The sequence below is a fragment of the Rhinatrema bivittatum genome, chromosome 9 (assembly GCF_901001135.1).
Source record: "Rhinatrema bivittatum chromosome 9, aRhiBiv1.1, whole genome shotgun sequence".
Classification (NCBI taxonomy): Eukaryota; Metazoa; Chordata; class Amphibia; order Gymnophiona; family Rhinatrematidae; genus Rhinatrema; species Rhinatrema bivittatum.
Genome location: NC_042623.1, coordinates 22,897,199 through 22,912,491, shown reverse-complemented (window position 1 = coordinate 22,912,491; position 15,293 = coordinate 22,897,199). Strand labels below are relative to the sequence as shown.

The 15,293-nt window shown below is 47.0% G+C and overlaps 1 protein-coding gene across 1 annotated transcript in view; it reads right to left on the bottom strand.

Moving 5' to 3' along the window:
• Nucleotides 1-675: 675 nt before the first annotated feature.
• EXOC4 (exocyst complex component 4) overlaps nt 676-15,293 on the bottom strand; it is a 779,245-nt gene continuing 764,627 nt past the window's right edge. Inside the window, exon 18 of the mRNA XM_029615101.1 lies at nt 676-5,216. Within this exon, the coding sequence (XP_029470961.1) occupies nt 4,979-5,216 (238 nt within the window). The 3' untranslated portion in view covers nt 676-4,978. The remainder of the gene's footprint in view (nt 5,217-15,293) is intronic.

The window sequence follows — 15,293 nt, the reverse complement described above, 5'->3', positions numbered from 1 at the left end:
CTCTGATCACATAACATCTCTGATCCAGGGTTGAATCACAAATGATTGATGTCATCCCCACTCTCTAATCACAGTAACATCTCTGGATCCAGGGTTGAATCACAAATGAATGGTGTGATGCCCACTCTCTGATCACATAACATCTCTGGATCCAGGGCTGAATCACAAACGAATGTCGTCATCCTCACTCTCTGATCATGGTAAACCTATTTCACACATGCAAACTGAGAGCTCCTGGATGGTAGCACTATCACTGGGCTATCAGACCAGCCCCCAGAGGGGATTTTCTTTTTAAGTGAATCTCATTAACTATTGAGGAGCAGGAAGAGACAAAAATGAAATCAAGGCACATGCCTCTTGCTGGCTGAGGTACTACTAAATGTGGAGTTGTGACTTTCAATAACCATAATGATACAGGAGAAGGAAAGGCCATTACATTCTACAGTGATGTGATTGCCTTCCTGTGAGGGCAGCTGAAGACATGAAAAATGTGTTTTCCTTCCTTTATCAGGCAATAAATGTTAGCATTGTGTGTGCAATGTTTTAATGTTACACATTTTCACATTAAAAAATACCTTCCATTTACAAACTGCTGCACCTAAACTTGCTCTATGAATAGAACTACAAGAAAAGAGAAAAAAGGAATTATGAAATAAAAGGCACATCGAGGTCTGGTGATTCTTAACCATCCTTTAATATGTTTATATACTTCGTGTGTGTGTATGTGTGTATATATATATATATTTATTTTTTTTTCATTTCTTTGCTTCTTCAAGTTTGAAGTTGCACAAACATCCAGTCTGGCCCCTCTCTGGAAGTGCAAGAGAATCATAGTTACATCGTGTACTTTTAACTCCCTTCCACAAAACTTCAGTGTGAAACAGCAGGGGAAGCCACAGTCAATAATTGTAAGAACAAATTACAGAAAGATCCATCTACTGTCATGGAAACCAGAATACAATAACCGATACGGTGGTTTCCACGAAGAAATCCAGTCCTCGGCTCAAACACATGCTTCCTCATTTTTTTTCTCCCCTTACATCTCACATTAACCTTTATGCATGGCCTCCAGCATATTCTTTGTCTCCTGTATTGCTAGCCAAACTCAGACACATCATCGCAGGGAGACACCCCCCCCCCCAAGCAGGACCCCTTTCAGGGGCTCTCCCATGCTGCTCATTGTCCAGCCAGTAGGTGTGCTCCTTGGCTAATCTTCCCCAGGGGCTGTGAGTGCTCCCTCAGCAGCATTTCCAGTTCCAACCAACATGAGGACCAGAAGTTGGAGCCAGTAACCAAATCCATCTTCTGCTTTGTGGTGCAAGGGGCACTTTTCAACCTTTTTTTTTGGGAGAAGGGCATAGATTCATGGTGGAGTGACACATATCAGGATCTCAAACGGCAGAAAGCTGGATAAACAGTCTACATGCATCACTTACACGGTCTTCCTGAAGCCTAGTGACCAGTCCTCTCTGAATTACAAAGAGCTACTTGATGACTACAAAACAAAAAACAGTCTATACCATATAAGCGGGGTTACTAGAGAACAATATTCTTCTCCACAAAGAATATCAAATAATCCATTAACTCAATTTCCCCAAGCCCACGGGACTCCATTTATATATTTTCTTGTTTATCTGCCTTTTAACTGCTTCTTTCCCATGTGGCTTCTCCTCCGAGATCTCTCACAAGTTGTCTTCCAGAGCTAGACCCAGTAATAGGCAGCAATCACCTCCTTCAGCAGAGGCAGCAGGACGCAGCATGCCCCTTTAAGCCCGGAGTCCCCAAGCTACAGTCTGCAGGCCACACGTGGCCCGTGGACACATTTTTATTTCCCAGCCCACTAATTTCCACCAGCCCCCAAGGTCCCCTGTGCGGCAGCTTCCTTTCCAAGCTATGAGCCTCGTCCCTCCTCCCAGGCCGGCTCACCAGCAGCATTTAGGGGGAGGGGGGTAGGATACAGACAGCGGCACTGAGTGGGAAAAGTGTGGTAGGAGCCGAGAGGGTCCTCGGGCGGGTCACCGACAGGCCCTTTCCTCTACCCCTGCTGCCGCCAGGGGTCTCCCACTGGGAGCAACTGCTGCCGCCCCCAACAAGCAGGGAGGGGGGGGGGGGGGAAACAGGAACCATGTAATGGACCTGATGGAAAGACCGACACCCGGGAGACATGCAAAGGAGTAAGAGAAGAGTAGGAAGCAGGAGAAAAGTGCCGCAGGAGTGACCCGAGGTAGGAACAGGGTAAAAAAAATAAATAAAATAAATCAGCCTACTTGAAGGAAGTGGAGGAGAGTGAATAGGGGGGATGCAACTGCTGCTGGGTAGGGTGAATCCTGACAGGAGAAAGAAACTTGGCGTTTGTTTTTTTTCCAAAGATTTACATTTCTCCTGTTGATACTCACTCCGGCCCAGGATCTCTCCCTGTTTACCCCTTCTACCTGCGCCCCAGGGGAGGCGTGCGACCGTGGCGATCGGCTTTCTCCGAGGAACCGCCACACAATAAGCCGCCGGAAGGGCGGCGGACCACGAGGCGGAAGAGCCACTATTTTTTTTGAATGCTCTGGCAGGCGTTACGTTGAAATAAACAAACTGTACAAAAGCAAATTGTTTGTTTACCGCTTCCCACTCAGCAAAATCCGAGGGGGGATCACCTCCCACCCTTCTCAATGGTTTGAACAAGAGTTTGGGGGGGGGGGGTCCCCTGCCTGGAGCTTTTTCTAGCACTGCTCACTAACCAGCTACTGGAGATGACAATAAATTAAATGCTTGGTGCAAGCATTGGTTAAAAACAGGGAGGTGGGAGGCTCTCTTCTCATTTTCACAAGATCCTCACCTGCCAGCAGTGTTCATTACGCACCCCCAAGTCTCTTGGGTGCTGTTGTTACCTGGGTGACCTTACCACAATGAGTCCCAGGGGCTTGCATACGGTTGTGCTTTTAAGAACTCCTTAGGAAGAATACATGCACGCAGGAGGAGCGGACACTGAAATCAGCCAGCGAAATTCATGGGCGCTGAGGGCACTTTCCCATTGCAATAACGTCTTTGGCACTCTTTAAGACGCAACGGTCAACAAACGAGGTACTTAGGATACCCCTAGAAGGAGAGAGAGAGAACCAGGGAACATTTCTTCGTAACCCAGGGGACGAAACAGAGAAAAAGGCTCTGCTACCTTCGTCTTTTTTAACCCTGAAAGACGCCAGTACATTGGCCGTGCACATGAGGTTCTTTTACAGGTAAAAGAGCAAATGGCATCGTACGGCCAAAGAGAGGCAACTGCTGGTTCCCACTTCCATTCCGACCTGTGGCAGACGGGATTCTTGTACGTACACCACCGGACCCTCCAACCTACTTCCGCATACGGCTATGTAAGCCATGACTTATGCCCCTTTGACTCTAGAATGTACCCTGGGCAGAGCAGGCGTGGGGGTGCGAGTTGTAACAACCCATTGAGTGCAACCACAGAAACGAATTGCTGCAGCGGGACGAGAACAGGGGGCACAGCACTGTGCGTTAGCAATCAGATGCCGCCCACCACGTCGGTCAGCAGATTCTGTGCATACGACCAGAAACAAAAAGTATTAATGGGAAAATAAAATGTGTCTCTTCGGGACTGAAATGTTCTTACATCAGCTGTGCTTAAAATAAAAAAGCCCAGACGCCATTATCAGCGATGCGAAAGGGCTCAGCTACAGGCGTTTCACGCTGTTCCAGGTTGTCGGATCTGCTCTGGAAGATTTTAAAGTAAACGCTTTTTTTCAGGGGTTCGGGACCCCTCCCCTCCCTCCCTCCTGGGTAGTTTTTGGAACCTGCTGGGCCCAATCAGTGGGCGCTCTGCCAGTTTCTCGATTAGGACCCAGCAGGGGTCAGCCTGCAAAGACATCTGAAAGCATGAGGGAAAATATTGGAAGCGGTGGCTATTTTTTTTTTTTTTAAATAAAAAAACAACAATACAGGGGTTTTCTTCTGCATGAGGACTAGAGCTGTATAGAGTGGCAGTTAGGTATTTCGACCTGGAAGGGGATCAGACATTTTATTCTTAATATGAAGGCCTTGCTGGGCTCGGAGTCCATGTGCCTAATGACAGAACATTCTCAGCAGACTGGGTCCTGTGTCGCCATCCTCTGCGCCTCCAGCTGAGCAGTTCCACGCAGGCGGTGCGCACTTGGCTCCTGATTTAATGGCGCGCTCCTTGCCAAAATGGGCCCCGCGCTGCTCTTCGGAAAAATAAGAGCAGAGGCGAGCTGGGAGCGCTTTCATTGGACTCATTTTCGTTTTTGGATGGAAATTCTGTTTTTACCGACGCTGTAGTTTTCCCCCCATGCAACTACCGGCAGATCTGGTTGCACAGCAAGTTCAAAATCGGTGCCAGAACTGGCCCGGGTGGGTGGTGCCTTTCCACAGCAAAACCGAAAGGCTTGGGGGGGGGGGGGGGCTTATTTTAGTGAGGGGGAGGGTGCGTGCTTTCGGAAGCCCTCCCAGCGAATGTGCCTTCGGTGAGTACGAGGCTGGAGGTGAGAAATGAATACAACGCACATCGGCTCAGCAAACTAAACTGGGCTAGCGCATAAATGTCAGGTGGTCAAGTCATGGCGTCTCCTGCACCCATCTGATGGCTCAAGTCTCTGACGTGCAGAGAGCGGAGCCTTCAGGCTAGCAGGATGCTGCGGGCCAGCCCTCTGTTATTTTGTTGGCACCCAGGAAATTCATTACAAGGCGCTCTGATTTTAACTTTACTGTTGCATTTTTTTTTCTTTTTAAAGAACTGAACAGGCAGAAAGTATTAATTTCTCACTCCCCTTCCTCCTCCTCCTCCTCTGCTTCCATGGCAAAATAAAAACCTGCGTTGGAACAGGGGGGTTTCGGCATGCTTCCCTGCGTCCTGCACGGCTTTGATGCGTCTCTAATCAAGGGACCGGATACACAGCGGAGCAACCCGTGAACGCAACGGCCTTGGGCTGCTTGGCTCAGCGGTCCGTGGCTGGGCTCAGACGGTGGTTATCTTCTTGTCCTTGGTGGCCTGCTTAATGGCCGCCTGCTCGCAGATGATCTCCTTCAGCCGCTGCAGCCTCATGTTCTGCGTGGCCTGCTCCCCCACCCCGGTCTGGCTACGCTGCAGCAGGCTCAGGGCGTTGATGTACTCCAGCTCCGTGTATTTCACGCCCTGATCCACCACCAGGTTCAGCAGTTCGTCGGCGGTGTTGTACAGCATCTCGTAGTACTGCCTGCGAAGAGAAAACAGCAATGAATGCACTGTCGTGGCCCGACGTCTGTCTCAGCATCGCACCCCCCAAGCTGCATAGCTAAAAAAAAAAAAAAAAGCCTTAAACAGAATCAGAGGAGAGAAAATGAGAAACTAGTGGTGATTTATACTTCCCAGCGGTGAGCTCAGGCGCTATGAAGTGCTGAGTCTATCTGGGGTTTCCAGGCTGGCAGATGCCAGTGTCAGTGGGATTTCATTCACTGGGCGCTGGGGCCTCTCCCAGCGCCCAAACATTTAGCCACAATTGTCAGTGTGGGCAGCCAGAGCCATAGGTTCTGCCATCCCCTGTTTTATCAAATCCCTCCGGCCCAGGGATCTGTACCAAGGGAGGCGCAGAATCAACTGCAAAAGCAGCACCGCATTCTTCAGACCATCGACCTGTATGTCATTTTGGATCTATCTTTTCTTGGTCCTACCCCTCGTGACCTCTTCTTTTTTTGTCCCAGGGTATTTTATTCTTGTTTATTTCTCTATCTGACGGGAAACAAAAGCGTGCACCGTTTACTAATGCTCATTTTCAACGGAGCCCCTCCCGTGAAGTCACCTGTCGGCCACTCCTGCTGCTTTCATCCTGTTCATCCAGCAGGGTGACCTCATCTTCCAGGGCTCTGCCAAACAATCAATGTAGCAGTGGCCGCCCCGAGTGCCTTGAATCTGCAGTCCCGGGGGGCTAAGCTGAACGGGCACACAAAGTCTAAGCTGTTTTACTTTACAAACAAAATAAAAATCGGAAAGAAAATGTCACCTGCCAACAATTTATTAATGGATAACTCCTGTGCGTTTTGCTAGCTCCTCTCCCACTACTATGGACCTTGGTGGGAAAAAAAATATATACACATATATCTATAAACTCAAGCAGTACTGAATCCCTTCACATCATACTTAAGTCTTTTCTTGAGGCTACAATCAGCTCATGCAGCCATGCCCTCCCCCTGTCCATGCAATTTTGATTATCCAGATCCCAATTTCTAATTCTTCTGATTAGGTGGGTTCGAAATCATGACTCAGCTGTAGCCCCCTCTTTAGAAAATAATTAGATGGATATTGTTCTTAATTACATTATTCCCCTCCCCCCTCCCCCACGCTGGTAATTTGCAGCAATTAGAACAGCTTGTTTAGTGGGCCAAAATCAATTTGCTTGGTAAACCAGTCAAGCCCATTCTTCACGCCCGACTTTCCTTCCCCCTGACCGAGGAAGTATTAATACATATCGACCGGGCACACTTCTGCCAGAGCCACTTTGATAGGCTCGTCTTGCGATGGTATCAAATAATGAGAGAAGGAAAAGGGAGCGGAATTAAGTCTCTTGTTCCGTGATTTTTCATTTAGGCTCTTGGTTTTTCTTTAATAATTGGTTTTGTCCTTTTAGCTCCTACAAATGCTTCCTTGATTAGCTAAAGGTGAGGTCAGGTTAGAGGCAGAGAGAGAGAGAGAGAGAGAGAGACTCAACAGTGAACACTTCCCAAGAAAATGATTTCAAAGCAATTCTGTAGCTGCCAGGCTTTCTCTGGGATGAATAATAATGAAAAACCTTCAGTTCATCATCAGTCAACAATTGCTTTGTTCCAGGACTGATTAACCATCTCAGTTCTCCTGCCTCCTTTCTTTCTTTGGCACAGACATTTCAATCTGGTTAGAACCAGGGTTCTTGACTCAGAATAATTTGGCTACAGTAATTCAGACATTGTTTATGCTATGGGGGCTCAATGTGGGCAGTGTAAAGGCTGCGTTTCCCACCCCTCACCTTTAAAATACGGCAGGCGCTCCGGTGCTGTCCAAAAAGGGGGGCCGCTTGTGCGGGCTCTCTCTTTTCTACCCTCCTCCTTCCCCCCCCAACCCGCCGCCCCTTCCCGGGCCCTGCCTAGCCCTACCTAACTTGCCTTCCACGCCCCCATTGTGCCCTGCTCCCTAACAGCGTTGCGGGCTCTTAATTACTGCAGTGCTCTTTGTGGCCGATGTAAATCAAACCCATGCTAAAATTCGGCGTTAAAAACAGGGGTCTCTGCAGGATGCAAATCGAGGAGTAAACCCCCCCCCCCCAGAAAACAAAAAACAGGTGCTAAAATGTGAGTTAACCTGAAAAATCCACATCAATAGAGAAAAGCGCTTTAAGAGAGGAGTTAGGAGATAAATGCTCGATGTTGGAAGGAGAGTGACCAAAACTATTTTGCATCCAAGACTTGCCCTGAGCATCCTGACTTGGGCACAATATTGCATGCAAGGCCGTTTTGGTCACCCTCCTTCCAGCTTCAAGCACTCACCTCCTTACCCCTGTTTTAAAGCACTTTTAACATAGTGTGGATTTTCAGGTTAATGGCCTGAGCTGGAATAAAAGTTAACTCACATTTCTAGTGGCCATGATATTCTCTTGCTGTGCCCATGTGGGAGTGTCCAGCTGTTTCCACCATACTGGGCACAGCAGCAGAATGACTTGGGCCATCAGAAATGTGCGTTTTTTGCACCTCAGAGCAAAGAAGGTCTCTGGGGTGGGCACCTATAGCTGAGCGATATGCCAAAGCTGGGATGCACAATAACAAAATACATACTGTTCAGCTGAAGGTGCCTGTCCCAGAGAGCTTATATTGGAAATGTAAGTCCTTCCTAGGTCTGAGGTAGAGTTCCTCACTGGGCACAGCAATAGACAACATTGGCCACCAGAAGTAGGAGCTTACTCAACCTCAGACCCAGGAGTTTAATTTCCAATGTAATTAACCAGTCACAGGTTCTCTTTGTTTTCCTGAACAGCTGGACAGTGCCAGAGTATGTATTGTTCAGCTGTTGGTGCCCAGCAAGACAACCTATGCTTTGTTCATCTAGATGTAGGTGCCTTCCACAGAGAGCTTATTCTTTTATTTTACTTGTCACTCCTTGTCAAAGTAGCTTGAGTGAGAGAATGTGCCCATAAGTAGGGACGCACAGCAACAATCTCACATGCAAGGCCATTTGGAAAGGCACGGCAAGAAAAATCAAAGCATAAGCTCTCTGGGAAAGGCACCTTGAGCTAAACAGTATGCCCTTTGGTAGTGTGCATCTAACTATCCAACTACTGTGTCCCGTTCAGCTGCAGGTGCCCGGCCCAGAGAGCTTAACTTTGATTTCACCTACCATTCCATTCCAAAATAGCCTTGGACGAAATAATTTGCTCTCTGGCGTAGGCTGAACAAAGTGTACGCTCCCTCGGGTGGGCATCTACAGTTAAACAGTATGCCAAAGTCGAGATACATAGCACTGGTGTACTATTCAGCTGCAGGTGCCTGCCCTGCTCCTGGTCAGAGGTGGAGTCAACTCACATTTCTGGTGGCCAAAATTATTCTATTGCTGTACCCAGTCTGGTAGAAGCAGCTGGATACTACCACACTGGGCACAGCAATAGTATAACATGGCCACCAGCAAAGTGAGTTAAGTCTTACTCCTGCTCTGAACCCAGGAGTTGAATTTCCAGCATGAAGAAAATGTGCTTTTAAGCTGTCTGCCCTTTAACGCACCTCCCTGCATTGCTGGGGAATAGCTAATGCAGGGATATGCATGCACATGTGCTAGTTTTAGCTCTAGTTTTTACGCTTGGTTTAGCACGCAATTTGTTTAGGCGTTATATAAATACCAGAGTTAACTTACCGCAGAAAAACGGGTGCTAAAACAGGAGTAAAAACCTGCACTACTGCTAGTGCACCATGCCGGCTTGTCACAGGTAGCAGTTACGATAGTACAACTAATACAGAATACAGCAGCAAACATCTTTAGTTGTTACTTAGTTGTAGAAATCATGCTACTCCTATTTTGAAAGAGCTCCTCTGGGTTGCCTGTGAAATTTCAAACACTGCTGGTGACATTTAAAGCCATTCCTGAATATGTATCGGCTATTTTGCATGACTAGGCTCAGCCTAGGAGTCTATATTGGTCATGCTCCATCGAGAAGGGGGCGTGGCTTCAGCGAAAGAGAAGCTGCAGCTTTTCAGCTGTGGTTCCAGTATTGTAGACCTTGTTGTCACGAACCATCCGGGAACAAAAAAAAAAGGAGTTTTTCCCCTAAAGAGGTCAATTTTTGTCATAGGACAAGGGGGAATGGGGTGGGAGGGGTTGGGTTGAGTGGGGATAACAAATGTGAAAGCTATGTTTTGTGTTATGAAAATTATATAATTGTACCAGTGTTGTGGTTGGTTTGTATTCCTTTTGTATAACACAATAAAATTTAAATTACAAAAAAAAACCATGACTGTTTGTGGGTGCATTTCGTTGACATTTGGAATACAGTTATTGATGAAGTTATGATTATTGTTTGTTTTATGGTATTATGACAGATTGTGGCAGGCTGCTATTTTATATTTGTATGCTTTTATGACTGCCGTTGAGAAGCCGTCACATTTTTAAGGCAGTTGCCAAAATTTACAAAAAAAAAAAAAGAGTGAGACCGATGATTAAGAATGTAGGACTGCGGTGCTGCAACACAGTGGATGTTAGTGGTCTTTAATGGATGATGGTCTCTGAAGAAGGGAGTTTTTCCATAAATCAATGGTGGTGGGCTTTATTCTCCCTGTGTATTAAAAACTCTGCATGATTTAAGAAGGAGAAATTGCGATAGGTTTTTTGTAACACAGTAATGATGGCAGAAAAAGACCAAATGGTCCATCCAGTCTGCTGAGCACGTTTCCAATGGTAGTAACTGCTGCTCCATGCAGGTTACCCCGTGTCTGTTAAGGGTAGTAACTGCCCCGCGTGGTTACCCCCAAGTCTTATGTTAAGGGTAGCAATATTTTCAATTCAAACCGAGCAACTATCAAACCCACTACAAAATTATTGCTATCAACGTTTTTGCAGTTGTGCCACAAGCATCAAGGCTAATTGGTAAAGGGTAGTAATTCCCGTGCCTTCTGTTAGAGGCAGTAGAGCCGCTCCATGCAAATTACCCCCATGCACCCTTTTTTTCATTTCCAACCTCTAGTCTTTGGGGATCCACAGTGTTTATCCCATGCCCCTTTTGAATTTGGTCACTGTTTTTGTCTTCACCACCTCCTCTGGAAGGACATTCCAGGCATCCACCACCCTCTCCGTGAAGAAATATTTCCTGACACTGGTTCTGAGTCGTCTCCCCTGGAGTTTCATTTTCTGACCCCTAGTTCTACTGTTTCCTTTCCAACGGAAAAGGTTTGTTGATTGAGCATCATTAAAACCTTGCAGGTAATCTGAAGGTCTGCATCATATCTCCCCTGCACCTCCTCTCTTCCAGGGTGTACATATTCAGACCCTTCAGCCTCTCCACTATGCGCCATGGACTTTATGTTATGATGTACCCCAAACCAAATAAGTCTGATACTTCACTTTCAATGCATATCCAGCATAGCTCTCTGTTTCAACGGCAGAGCTATGCTCTGCCGTTGAAACAGAGAGCTAAGGCAGAGGAGAAAGACTGATACTTCACGTATATCCAGCATAGCTCTCTGCTTCAAAGGCAGGGGAGAAAGACTGATACTTCACGCATATCCAGCATAGCTCTCTGCTTCAACGGTAGGGGAGAAAAGTCTGATACTTCACGCATATCCAGCATAGCTCTCTGCTTCAATGGCAGAGGAGAAAGTCTGATACTTCACTTTCAATGCATGTCCAGCATAGCTCTCTGCTTCAACAGCGGGGGGAATGAAGAAGAGTGGATCTATATACAGACAACAACCAACAGGGACTGAATTGCATAGTCTGGATAAACAAATAAGCATGGGTGTGGCTTGCTTATTGAGGAGGTTACTACCCCTAACTAATTAAGCTGGATGTTTCGCTTGGATGCAGTTCCAACACTGCTCTCTACATTAATGGTGGGGGTGGAAAGGAAATAGAACCAAAAGGTTACTAGGGGCCAAGATAAACAGATATGTATGAGAAAAGGAAGAAGGGTGCGGAGCTTGCTGGGCAGACTGGATGGGCCGTTTGGTCTTCTTCTGCCGTCATTTCTATGTTTCTATATGTTTCTATATGTGTGTTTTGATCATGTTTATTTGTGACAAAACTGTGTCATGAATTTTGTTGTAAATTGCTTCAAGTTTTTAATAGAAGTAATATATAAATGTAAATAAATGCGAGGACTGAGTGGGGTGGGGGAAGGGAGGGAATGTGGAATGGAGGAGGAGAGTGAGAGGGTTGCACTGGGGTGGAATTTGGAGGGTGTGGGTGCACTCACCTGGGGGAGAAATGCTCTAACTATTTACCCCCTACTGATCACTCCCCATCCAAAACACATTACTGAGGGGAGGGGAGGGGGGTGAGGGCTGAGTGCATTGCATCTTTGGAAAGTAAATCCTGGAGGAATTTAGAATCCTGGGTGAGGGCTACCAACGAATGGCAGGCCAGCTTTCAAAATGCTCAATGACATCACAATCTGCTCCGACCTACCTGAGATTCCAACTGAACAGCACTGAACTGCTTATTTGGGGGCTCTGGGAGTCAAGAGCACATGCAAAGTGTGAAGTGGGGGTGTCACCGAGGGCTCCATTTGTGACAGAAATTTGAATTAAATTTGTTGTATGTTTCCCATGTTATTGCTGAGGGGGTGAGAGGTCACGTACAGGGAACGAAGCTGAACCCTACAAGGCTGATCCTATAAGGCAGCTGGGCTACAAATGGGGACAGGAACTTTATCTTTGTGATAATGTTTACAAATAAAAAATAGGGGGAGCCGATCCTCGACGGCCAAAACAACTGACCTCTTTTTTCAGGGTAACCAAACCGTGCAAGTAAGTCTGGTTCTTAGACCCTAGGCGCGCAAATACATCCCACTTATTTATTTAGAAACCCCTTAAATAGAAAACTCATTACATCGCAGCGGTTTGCAGGATGCCGTACACGGACTCGGGAATAATCATCGATCCCTGGTTTCATCCCTCATCAAAAACTCCCCGGGGCCAGTTTGATGGGCTGCCTGCGGATCTGATTCCTGCATCCAAGGACTCCTGTTCCTTGGGCTGACAGGAGCTGGGCGTGCTGCGGAGGCAGTGAAGGACAGAGGGCAGGACCAGAGACCATCTGCACCGGGCTTCAGCCAGAGGGCGCTTGCTGGGCCAGACTGGAGTGGGGGGAGGGGCGGATGCAGATTCCAATTGAGTTTGAAGCCAAAAGCAGCAGGAGTAAAAACAGAGAAGGCCGGCCCAATGATTTCCTGGGCTGCTGCTTTAAGGGTGCTGGACCTGACTCACAACCCAACCCTATGAGGAGGAAAGAAGAATGAAATACCGAGAGCAGCATCGTAAGGGGGACTGCAGCTGCGTTCTCAGCCCCACACATAATCCCCATTAGGGACGGAACTTGATTCACTTTTGTATTTTTATTTCCCGTATTGTACAACTAGTTTGGTGCTGCACTTCGCATTGAACCTCTGGTTACGGGAGGCCGCAGACAAGGGAAACATAACACAACATTTTGCCTTTTCTCAAAATCTCAGAGCTCAAAGGAAGCAAGGGGATAAGCCTAGAAGATCCTACGCTGCAAAGAGGTAAAGAGAAAGCCTAGCGAGCCGGTCAGCGCGAGCAGCAGGGTGCAGAGAGTGGTGGGGAAAGGAGTCCGTCCCGGGGAAAGCACGGTGATCAGTGGGACTCTCCGGAGGGTTGAGAGGCTCTTTTCCATATTTTTATGAATGACTTTGGTGAGGAACCTGAGGGGGAAATGTCCTTGTTTGCAGCTGAAGGGTGGGTACTTGAAAAAAAAAACCAAAACTGGATTATAAAGCTGCACTTTACTGCGAAAAAATGCAACATCCTGCCTTTAGGGCACACAAATCCCTTAGCCACATATCGGTTATGAGGAGAAGAAATGGACTCTGAGAAACGAGAAGGAAATCTAAGAAGAATAATCCCAGATGACCTGAATATAGCCAGTTAATGTAAGAAAGCAACTGGGGAAGCTAAGGCTAGGCTTAGTTGCAGAAGCAGAGATAAAAGGAGGTAACCTGGGCCTCTGTGAAGGTCACTGGTGAGACATCGCCTTGAGAACTGAAGGCTGTGCTTTTGGGTAAGAACATGGAGCGATGAAAGTGGTTCACACAAAGGCTGTTAAAATGATACGAGGCCTGCAAGACAAACCCTACAAAGAGGCCGAAGACGCTGAAAGTCTACCCACCGGAGGAAAGGAGGGACGCGGGGGGTGGAAATGTTCAAATCTTTGACTAGTTTCGGTGAAGCATGACATTTTCCATAGGAAAGGCAATTCAAGGACAAGAGGTCATGACAAGAAGTTGCAGGGGGAAAATTCTTTATGCAGAGGCCTGGAATAGCCCATCTGCAGAGGTAGTGGCAGCCAAAATCATGATAGGTTTGGGACAGATACAGAGCCGGGTAAGACATGGAAGGGACACCTGGGTGCTGGATTAAGCACTGGTAAAAATCAGAAAGGAAGATGACAAGGCCTGGAAGAGCCTCCCAACAGAGGCAGAAGCCAGCATGGGGTCAGTATTTGGACATGCTTAATGGAGTGTAGTGGTAGGGATAGGGTTGAGAGGCTACATTGGGGCACCTGGGCGTGGTTTTATGGGAATGTCTATGCTCATCTACTCAATGCGATAGAGAACTAAGACAGAAAGAATCTCAACTGGATAGACCGATAGGGCCAATTCATCTTTATCTGCCGTCATTTACTATCAGGCCAATTCAGTATGGTGCGCTCAGGTCGAGCACAATCTTAGCCCCCCCTTTGGACGCGCGTTTCCGACGTGCTATTATTACCCCTTATACAGTAAATAATGCCACACATTTTATTCTCAGAAATTAACTCCTGCCAAAGGCACCGGGCAAGTGTACAGAAAAGCAGAAAAAACTGCTTTTCTGACCACCCTCTGACTTAATATCATAGCGATATTAAGTCGGAGGCCCCAAAAATAAAAAAAAATAAAAAATCTTTAAAAAAAAAAAATCTGCACGCGGGTTGGAAAACAGACGCTTAACTTTGCCGGCGCCTGTGTTCTGAACCCGTGGCTGTCAGCGGGTTCGACAACCGAATCCGGTAAAATTAAGCGTCGGCTGTCAAACCCGCTGACAGCTGCCGCTTCCTTAATAGCGCGGGCTCTCATTTGAATACTGAATCGCGCGCCCAGGAGAGTGGCATGGGCGCGTGTTGGGAGAGCGGGCGCTTGCCTCAGAGCGCCGGCTCTCCCGCACAGTTTACTGAATCAGCCTGTATGTTTACCATGAACTAGACGCGAAGATGCTTTAACAAAGTAAACTGGGTAGATCTGATGTCAGATTCTACGTTTCATATCCCAGCCTGAGTACTGCAATTACCTCCTGTGCATCTATTTTCTGCCCTTCTGGGTTTGGAAGAGTGATGCTCAATCGCCTTTCTCTGGAGACAAATGCACGCCTTTCCTTTCAACCTTCTGAAGCAGTAACTCAGAGACTGTTTTTTTGTTTTTGTTTTTATATAAAATGCTTCCAGTACAGTATTGCACTATACACTCTAGGGAGAAAATTAACACTTGCTTAATAAAAAAAATTCTGTTCTGTACACTTCTGGGGCTTCTTCTGGTGTCTAGGTGTAGTGCTGCCGAGGAAGAAACTAAGATTCCTGGTGCATATGAACCCCCAGATTATAGTCAAATAAAATTATAAGGACAAATCATTTTCTCCTTCTCCAGAGGAATATTGCTATAGTTTATATAGACCTGTGAGAAAGTCTGTCAGCCCAGCAGTCTTTGGGGTAAATGGAGGTCCTGTTTCATATTCATTGTGTGTTTCTGATTTAAACATTTATAGTGATGCTCCCAGCCAGTGCTATGGCACCTAAACCCCCCGCAGGATGTGAACGCTTCACTTGGGAGGGGTGGCAATGAAATGTTGCAATTCCTGACGTCTGCAGTGCTCGATCTACCCGTCCATTCCCCAAACAGGAAGCAGTGCTGACCGATGGGGATCTTTGCAGACTTACAGAAAAAGCGGATTGTGAAGGAACAAATCTATTTTTTTTTTAATCATTTTAGCAGGGGGTTTATTCCTCCTGCTTTGGGAATAGTCGCAATATAATCACATCCCCAGCAGCTCCCCAATATATGACCAGGTGCGCCATCTCA